Source organism: Calidris pugnax, unplaced genomic scaffold, assembly GCF_001431845.1.
Source record: "Calidris pugnax isolate Ruff unplaced genomic scaffold, ASM143184v1 scaffold70, whole genome shotgun sequence".
NCBI lineage: Eukaryota > Metazoa > Chordata > Aves > Charadriiformes > Scolopacidae > Calidris > Calidris pugnax.
This window is the reverse complement of record NW_015090862.1, coordinates 9658360-9668080: the sequence shown is the minus strand read 5'-3', so window position 1 is coordinate 9668080 and position 9721 is coordinate 9658360. Positions and strand designations below refer to the sequence as shown.

General features: G+C 41.8%; 1 protein-coding gene across 4 annotated transcripts; it reads right to left on the bottom strand.

Moving 5' to 3' along the window:
• Positions 1-597: 597 nt before the first annotated feature.
• Positions 598-9215, bottom strand: LOC106889597 (CDC42 small effector protein 2-B-like). 4 transcript variants are annotated; one of them, XM_014944774.1, is made up of 5 exons: positions 9058-9215; positions 6341-6858; positions 4648-4861; positions 4112-4213; positions 598-3565 (listed from the first exon to the last, which is right to left on the bottom strand). In XM_014944774.1, exons 3-5 carry the CDS (start codon positions 4699-4701, stop codon positions 3491-3493), a joined length of 231 nt encoding a protein of 76 aa, XP_014800260.1. In that variant the 5' UTR covers positions 4702-4861; positions 6341-6858; positions 9058-9215; the 3' UTR covers positions 598-3490. The 4 variants fall into 4 exon arrangements, with proteins under 4 accessions (XP_014800260.1, XP_014800258.1, XP_014800261.1 ...); XM_014944772.1 differs by lacking the exon at positions 9058-9215 and adding an exon at positions 7843-8491; XM_014944775.1 differs by lacking the exon at positions 9058-9215 and having other exon boundaries at positions 6330-6947.
• Between the last annotated feature and the right edge of the window lie 506 nt (positions 9216-9721).

The window sequence follows — 9721 nt, the reverse complement described above, 5'->3', positions numbered from 1 at the left end:
CCCCCCCCCCCCAGTGTTACTGTGTTTAATAACATATAATGAATTTCATTAACATACCTCCACAGAATTTAGCGTTGTCAAATTGTGCTTATTCTAGCAGGCACAATAAGATTAAAGGTATTTCTTAATCTCTCAAACATTTGTCTATATGGAGTGGAAGCTACAGAAGCACCTGATAGTCCAATTCGGCAAGGTCATACAAATGAAGAGGGCTACATGCCTGGGTTGCAAGTTATATTATAGGCTAATTTGGAACATAGCATGACAACACACAAGTGTTACAAAGCTGCTCTACAGGAGGTAAAAAGACGTAATAGGCTGTGAAAGAGCCAAACACCTTTTCCTATATACTGACTGCAGGTTTATGCAGCGTTATGGGACAGTCAGCAAAGCCTAGCAGGGACATCAAGGGATAAGACAGGCAGTATTTAAAATAACAGTTACTTCCCCCACCCTGACTTTTTTTTTTTTTGGTTAAGGAAGCAAACAGATACAGTGCTGAGACTCTGACAGACAACATATAAAAGACTTGATCCTGCTCTGCTTGCAAGTTATTTTACTTCTAACGACCAAAAGAAACCATAAAATGCCATCGAGTCAGAGCAGTAATGTTTCATTACCACATTGCATCAATATAAGATCTTCACAGCTTACGACGTAGATTAAAAAGTTGGATCCTTTGGTCTTATTTGCTGTATTTTATTCCAGTCAAGCTCAAAAACACCCAAATAAACAAACCAATCCCACAATGGAGTAATAGCTTGCATAGCACGAACAGCAAAGATTGGATGGAAAATTGTGCTCTCTAGTGGAGAAATTTGATTTTGTGCAATAAAAGTTCAAGCCACGCTGACCCATCCACTTGACCAACAGGTTTTCACTGCAGAGAAGACATCAAGATTTTCAACAATATGAGAAGAGTGCAAGTGCCTAGTTAAAGAGATTTATTATAACCAAGACAGGTTTATACCCAGTTACATGACAGATTACAGCTTGATGAGGTTTCTAAGTAGACAACAAAAAAATACCTAAGCATGCTTTTATGTTTGTTTAGATTTTAAAAGTAATGGTACCCTTAATGCAATAGCAAAACATTTCTGTTTAATGATGTGACACTTTAATGTGGCCCTATAGAATACTGTATAGTCTGATGAAAATAGGTTAGTTTTACACCAGATAGTGCTATTTGGTTTATGTAATGAAAACTAGGATATTTTTTTTTTAAACAAATAAGAGTTTAATAATAAAATTCTCTGTTGGTTTATTTTTAGAGAGAAGAACTGACATGATCATCAACCTCTTTATTTCTAGTTATACATATACCACTAATCTAAGCATACTGCATGGATATACTTCAAGAAATACTAACTCATGTTCAATTTCTTTTCTTAGTGTTAACAAAATACAACCCATTTTCTTCATGACAGCTGCCTATCACTATTTCTTCTGGGCAGGTATGGACCAATGAATGTATGAACTCAATTTAATTAGAATCCATTCTGTAAAACAACTTGGCCACTTTATGCTTCCTCAAGAGTATACAGGATTTAGCTCTTTGAACTCTGTACTTAACTAGACTGTTGGAATAAATCTGAAGCTAGAAGACAAATATGAAAGACTTAAAAAGGCTAACTGTACAGCTAACTCATGCTAATTTTAAAATATATTATAATTTGGCATGCATTCTAATTCAAGAGTAAGGATCTAGCAAGACACGGATGTTAGGCTTCCCTTATGTGGTTGCAGAATGTTATGATGAGCTGTTGACTGTTACAGAAAGCAACATTCTCTCTTCCTCTTTGGCCCTTAAAGATGAAATACAGTGAGGAGGGGTTTTATTTTGAATGCATAGAGAAACACAGAGCTACCTTTCATGTTTTAAGTTCCCTAGTATACTCAGAAAAGGCAGCCTAACAATTCAGCAAAGCCAGCAGTCTAGATTTGAGAAGTATCACAAGCCACAAACAGAACCATACAGGTTAAAAGACTTGCCACCTAGATGTTTTTTTTAGATGGAAAAAAGTTCATAACTGATCTTATGCGTAGACCAAGAAGGACAGAGTCCCACTGAATTCCAGCATAACTAGTGCTGATATGGCTGCGATGTAAACGCTTGTATTTAGTTAATCCCATGACACCAATCAGATATCCTAAGTTTCTGCACTGGTAGTTATTCAGAATATTGAGCTGGGGAACAGTTGTCAGTAATTGGCTAAAAGAAAAACCTAGCTCTACTTCAGCAGTTTTGTCATATCACTTAACAGAAAGATGAATAAGAACTAAGTGAAAAACTGTAGTTTGGGTATGGCTAAACATTTATGGCTACTAGTTTAAATATTTATGAAGTGCTGGAACTCTGCAAGGCACTGTTTCCATTTAACATTTTCCTGGAAGTTTTCACAATATTCTTTAAGTTTCTGTCCTTCACATGGCTGTATCACTCAAACCATACTTTTTATTTAAACCATATACAAGAAAAAAAAATCTGAAAAATGTTTCAGAAGAAACATCTGAAAAAAACCAAAACAACCACCCACCAAAAAACCCAACAAACCAGTCTCAAAATTAAGAAGCCAGGAAGGCAAGTGAGATATCCCTTGAAGTCCTGTGTAGTTACTGTGACAGATAGGTAAGAGAGTGATCTTAAATATGCTTAGTTTAAAATTCAACAATAGTCATGCAAAATTAATACACAGGTGTGAGCATATTGTAGCACCACTTGAAGTTAACTGGGACATATTATTAGCTCTGCTGTAGTAATACCTGTCAGTGACACTAATGCATATATGGAAGGGAGGCAACCAAGTAACTGAGAGAAACGTCTGTTTTTCCAAGCCTCATTTGTGAGCGGGTATGTTTGCAAAACCTCAATTTTTAGCTAGAAAAGTGTTATCACAGCATGGCAGAAATTTCACTGGGTTTTGCAGACTCAGCTAAATATATTATGTTAGAGTTCGTTCACCATGAAAAGGCATTAAAAAAACCCATCAAAGTACAGCTCAGTAGATTTCTGCATTAGGTTGTGAGCCATCTAAAAAAACAAGTCCAAAGTCATATTACAGGCTGTAAGATCCTACTTAATAATTCAGCTTTGCCCATGTAAGAAGCGCAAACAGGATATTTTCTAATTAAATCATCCTCATTTCTTGAGGGGAGAAAAAGACAGAGACCAAAACCCCAGACAGTTCATTATTGACTTCCAATCCCATCCTACAAGACAACTTTATGAGGTTTTTGGGACACAGCTATGAAGTCATCCACAGCGACAAATTACAGTTCCTACTACAACAGTACCATGACAGACCATTTTAAGGATAATTTACAATAACTTTTTCAGAAGCTATTGTGCTAAGAACACCAAAGCTTGCACTGACCTATTTATAATTCAGGTACTTGCTCTACTCCATGATAAAGAGGTTTTTGAGAATATGAAAGTACAGTCCACAAGGTCCTCGTAAAACAGAGTGGATTTCAGCCTTCTCTCAGTGTCCTATATCTCAACAGTTGCAGGAGTGCCATTTGTGTAGCCGCCTTTAGACTTCATGTGGTCCTGAATTGATATAGCCTAAGAAAAAAGTTTATTAGAACATGCATCTGATAAAGTCCAGTTGCTGGAGCAATTATTAAAAGCATCAATTTGAAGAGGCAGGTAAGCTATATATTTACAGTGCTGGATCCCAATGGTAGTAGGGAGAAATAACAACTAACCCCAGGATTGTTAAATACTATTTCAAATCAGTGTATGAGATGGGTCTTGCTATACCAAAATCCACTTATTTTTACATCCTTCTCCCTGGAACAGCTTTGACTTCAGGGTGATGTGTTATCTGGATCTAGTATCAAGTGCATCCACGGAATCCTCATGCAAAAGGTTCTCATCGTATGTAAAGATACTGGGGAAATGAGCACTTCTTGCTGAATATCTTCAACACTATCTTATATTTACAAGCTAAAGGACAGTTCTGTTCTGAAGCAATTCTATTAATATAAAAAAGAACCCAACACCAAACCCCCAGATTTTTCTCTCTTACAGTTACCTAGTATTTATTAGCTACCTGCTCTAAAGGTTACTGAGCAGAGATTTCTGCTTATCCAAGATGTACACACTTACTGATGAATAGTCACTACTCATCTCTCTTGGCCCAACATGCGCAGTGTGTACAAAGTTCATCGGTTCTCCTATCATGTTCCGGTCCAGTCTCCGACGCCTCTTCTAGAAGAAAGAAGATATCTTGTGTCTTTTCAGAAAACATGAACAGCTTTTAGAGAGAAACAAGCAGCTGAGTTAAAAAAAAAAAAAAGGCAGTCAGCAGTGACCCCTAATGACTCTTCACTGCAACCTGGGTGAAGTTTCAGACTGTTTGCAGTAAGAGAGGGTCAAAGTCACTTTTATTACTGCTAACTGAATTTTAGCAAAAGCTTGCTTCAGTGTTGGAAATTTAGGACCAGAGAACTGCAAATAGTCAACGTGGCCAAAGCTTCTGGCAAAACACACATAGTTTAAGCATAGCTTAACATGTCTCGTTTTAGCTTTTGCATTACTTCGCCCAAACTAATTAGAACAACATGACAATGGAAGTGTTTTCCATGTAACTAAAAGACAAAATTTCAAATATAATAAAGGATGGCAGTTGTGCATCTACCTACCGGCTGGGGCTGTTCACCATTGCACCAATTAAAACACACCAGGAATTCAGTCATTATATTTTTCAGTAGGCAATAAGGTCTTGATAAATGTAATTATTTCTCTGGGAGTTAAAGGAGTACGAGGGCCAAGGTGCAGTTTCTAAAGTGAGTTCAGGAAAGAATTGCTTGTGCAGATTCACTAGTAAAGATCACAGAAAGCATCCAATAGGTACACCTGCAAAGAAATTATTATTTATATTTATACTAAAATATAGCAAAGTCTTGTAACAGTTATTGAGCAACAGATATTTCAAAAGACTAAAACAAGACTATAACATTCTTAAAACATAACTGGACAGAAGAGTAGCATCAACTTAAAATCAGTATGGTCACATTGGAAATCAGGGTTAAGAACTCTGTGCATTTACTCCCGGACAATAGTGTAAGTTTCGGTTTCTTTACAGAAGTGTAATAAAAGCAATACTAGAATTAAATCAGGTCTTGTTTAAAAGGCTATGATCTGGGTATAAGCAGAGCTAGCCAATACTTATGAACTATTTAGTATTTCGAAAGAAAATAGCTTTGAAGCACAAGATTGAACATTTATCATTTACAAAGGGGTGCAAAAGAAAGTTTCCTTCTCACATCTGATATAGTTACTCTTCTTAGATATAGAAAAGCTCAAAGTAAGTAGTATTCTACAATTCCAAAAAGTCCTTAGAAGAGGAAAAAAAAAAAAAAAAAAAGCATTGTATACCAGCATCAGAAACCGTTCATCAGAGAGAACCTAGAGCTTTCCAGAAGGTATAAAACTATTAACATAGCACTCCTGAACTGGATACACAACCAGGAAACTCATCGACTTTAGTGCCCTGAAGCTATAATAAAAACCAACTTTTTAGTGATTACTGATTCCATGTCAACTATTTAATACACCAGATCATTAAAACAATATTATAACATTAATTACAAATTACAAAGAAGGTTCTTTTCCAAAGCTTACAGCTTAACAGAAATTACAGCTTCATCAATTCAGTTGAACTCCCACTGAAGTCTTCACAACTAAGCAGCGTAAGTTTCCCCCTTCACAGGTATTTCTTATGTAGTCTCATAATTATGTAATTAGCACATGTATTTCTTTCACCTTTGTGGTTTTCCTACACTTCATCACTTCTTACACTTCAAGCAGATATTTTAAGTTTCTGACATTTATCTATCAAAGCATTTGTTAACTCTGCCTCTTAGTTTTAGGTGGCCTTATTGCAGAATGTGCCATATATTATTCCATTTTATCCTGGGTGGTTTTAATACAACTCATTAAATGGCTCAATTGTCATTTTTCACCTCGCTTCATCCTCTCCCAACGGTCTTTATCACCACTGATGCCTTGTTTGGGTGCAGCAAAGAAGGGACTGTGGCCCACTCAACAGAAGAACATGCTGAAGCTTTTGCCTACGCTTCACGTAGATTGCAGATTTCAGGGGTTTATTTCATGTTAAGGATGCATCAAAGCTAAGATTTTCTTAAAAATCATAAAGTGCATCACTGTACACTAATAACCTATTTTGAAAGCAGGCTGACTGAAACAAGCATCGAATTAGATAGAGAAGCATCCCCATCCCAAAATAACGGTTGAACGCCTACCCTCCTCCCGCCGCACCCCCAGCATTTGGCCGCCAACCTCCGTGGGGCTCCCTGCCTACCTGGCTCCTACCTGCTGCTCCCGGCGCGATGGCACCTCCTCATTCCAGCGCTGGCACCCAGCCAGCTCCTCCTGCCTCGGCAGCTCCAGCGCATTTACAGTTCATATTCCCGGGGTTATAATTAATCCTGACTGCTAAGCAAGAACGCTTCGCTGCGGTGCCGTACCCTGCGACGGCTCCTCCGCTCTGCGAGGCGCTGCAGAAGTCTGTGTGCGCTTCGCGCTTACCTACAGGTGTCAGAAAAGCAGAACGGGACCCAAAAATAGCACCCTAGTTTGGCGTCAGATCTGTACAGCCGTGCAGTTTTCCCAGCACTATCCATACAGCCTGTGGCTCACTTCCACCCCTGCGGCAGCTCTGCAGGTGTCCTTCTGGCACACAGCAGCGCTGGACACCTTCCTGTTGTGTTTCACAACAGAACTCTTCTTTTCCTCTGCAGGAGTCAGAGGATCATCCTCCAGGACAGGAATGTCTGCGTCAGGGCATGGGACACCACCTTCCTCCCAGAGACTCAGGGTTTCCACGCTAACTGGAAGAATTTTAAAAACATCTTAATGGGTTCAGGCTCGCCCAGGACTAATAAAAGCCAACAAGAATCCCCAAACCGAGGAGAAAACAACATTTTGTCACTGTTGGCATGCAGACCAGAATTGGACAATATCCTGTTGTTCTTTCTCTCTATTTTTCACCATAGCAGCAGTATCATCGAGGAGAGAGAGACAAAGGGCCAGGGAAATGGCTAGCACACAGAGACACAGATGTTGACTGCGATGGGCAGGATACACAGCCATTCTGGAGCCTGGAGCCTTAAAGCGCCCGAGAGCTTTATGAATGTTTAGATACACTTTACTGAGCAGAACATTCAATTTGTTCTACCACTGCTGCGTATTAAAAAGTATTCAAAATGTTCTTATATTTTACTTAGAAAATATTAATTCAATGTGAAGTGGCAAATGTTTGCCTAAATCAAAACAAAAGCCTTCTCCCGTTCCATAGATGAGAGAGATGCACGGTCACCTTGATAAATAACACCCACTAAACCTATATATTCTTCACAATTGTCCTTTAGACTCAAGGTCTGGTTGTGACAAATCTTTGAGCTGTCAGTGAAAGACAATGAGTGTCATGTTCACATATATTACCACACATGAGGGACAGGCTGCCATCACCCTGCCCCAACCCAGTTGTTCAATTGTGGTCAACTTCTGAGTCCAGTTGTTGCCATTTTCATTCCAGCTCTCCCAGTACTGAATTGATGTGAAAAGTGTATTTCAGCCTGACCACCTTTCTAAAAACTGCTGTGCTTCTAATTTGTTCCTTATCCTTACGTTGATCAGTTGATATTTACATCATGTCAAAATACTCAAACAGTTGTATTTTTACATATATGAAGAGCAACATATGGTAAAAAACTGTGGAATTTTATTTCCAGAGCAAAATGTAGTTTTGAACACAAAACTTGAAGAGTGCATTTTGCTTGGTGAAAGGTGAAGAGTAAAAAACAATAAATTACCAAGACTTTGGAAGAACCTTGGAGCCAAACAGCTGAAATCCTGCTGTGGAGTGAGCTTAACTGCTTGGAAATAGCATCCTGATTTTCCCAGTATACATACAGATTGCAAATTTAGTTTGAAATACAGTCCTCAAACTTTATAAAAACACTATTATGTATATGTACTGTGATTGATTATATACTGGCCTTCTGCCATCCTGAAGCTTCACAAAAAGCTGAAAATAAGGTTTTACCTGAGACCTCCATTAATCTACATGTGTTAGTATTGTTAATCCAAGCAATTTGGGTATAGTCTCTAAGAAGAGAAGCTGCTTCTTTTAGAAGCTAAGACGACAGACATTAAAATTAACAAACAAAAAACCACCAAGACAGCTCCTCTATTTCAAAGTGGAAATAAGCTTAGTCATAAAATGAAAAAAATGCATTTTTAACTAACTGCCCATTCCCCCTCAAAAAAGAGGAAAAGCCAAATTATATGTTCTGTTTGGAAGTTAAAAATAACTGCGAGAGAAATCAGCCGAGATTTGCCAGGAGTCTTACCAAAAGAAAATTAGTAAAACTCACAAAAAAGATTAGAAGCAAGCTGAATGGTTGGCAACGCAGCAACCACTGGTATTGTAAACACGTTGCACTTAGTTACTAGCTTCTAAATTATGGAATGTAACGTTACTAAGAATAAACTCAGATTAGATTTGGAAAAAAAAAAAAAAAAAGAAAAGAAGCTAGGAACATAAGTTTTATTTCTTCCTGGAAGGGAAAAAGTCTTAACAAGGAGAGGTGAAGCCCCTCAGCTGTGGCAGTCTGTGTCTTTGCAGGAGCGCGAGCAGAGGCAGCCGCAGCCAAGGGGCAAAGGCAGCTGCCAAGGAATGCCTGCCGCTCCGCTTACACAGCGGGGAACTACCCTTCTGCTGAGACCTGGGGACTGCAGGAGACAAACCCTCCGTGCTCAGTTTCCCAGTCAAACTTCTACCTGCCCGTTACAACACCCCGATTTCCTGGCCCGAGGACGAATATTGACCTTGAGGGCGGAGATGCTCTGCAGGGCTGCAGGCGCGTTTCACGCCGGAGAACTGCAGGGGTCACCCTGCCACAGCGCAACCGCCGCCGCGGGCGGGATTCCCCCCCGGCCCTTCCCGCTGCGGGCAGCCCTGCCTGACTGACTCACGCCGCGGGGGAGGCCGTGCCCGCGTGGCCCGGCCGTGGCCTCAGCCTTACCGCTAACACCGCTAGAACCACAACCCGGCCGGGGCCGCCCGCCCCGGGCGGGGGCGCGGAGGACAGCGCGGCCTGAGGGAGCGGCGGAACCGACCCCTGCTCCGCCCTCCCTCAGGGCGATGGCTGCCGCCACGGGGGCGCTCGGCGGTACCGAACCGTCCCTGCCGAGCTGTCACCGCCGGCAGGGCCGGGACCCCACCGCGCCCAGTCCCGCAGCGCCTGAAGGAACGCGCGGGCCCCGCCGCGCCGCATCCGCCGCCGGGCCCCCCCTCCCTCAGGCGCGAGGCGCTCCTGCCATTGGCGCAGCCTCCTTCCCCCTAGGGCGGCAGCCAATGAGCGCCGCCGAGCTGGCGCGCTGTAACCCTATCGGGCGTGAGTGAACGCATCTTACCCAATGACAGCGCGGTTTCCGCGCCGCGCGCTCTCCATTGGCTGCGGCGGCGGCGGCCGTCGCCCAATGGGAGCGCAGGAGCGTGAGGGGAAGGCGCATGCAGCGGGTGCCGGCCTCCCTTTGCGGAGCGCTCTGGTGCGGCGCGGACTAGCTCTGCTGCTGCTCCCTTCTCCGGCCACCATGGCGTTGCCCAGCAGTTGACGTTGGGTTTCTCCCCTTTCTACCTTTTCCTCTTTCTCCAGCCCCTCTCTTCCCCCCTGCCCCGGCTCCCGG

Bases quoted from the DNA above. Each gene is read 5' to 3' on its own strand.
- LOC106889597 (XM_014944774.1), bottom strand. From the start codon at position 4,701: ATGACTGAATTCCTGGTGTGTTTTAATTGGTGCAATGGTGAACAGCCC. The intron at 4,214-4,647 runs GTAGGTAGATGC...TCTTTCTTCTAG, and splicing joins ATGGTGAACAGCCCCAGCCG to AAGAGGCGTCGGAGACTGGA. The intron at 3,566-4,111 runs GTAAGTGTGTAC...CTTTTTTCTTAG, and splicing joins TGAGTAGTGACTATTCATCA to GCTATATCAATTCAGGACCA.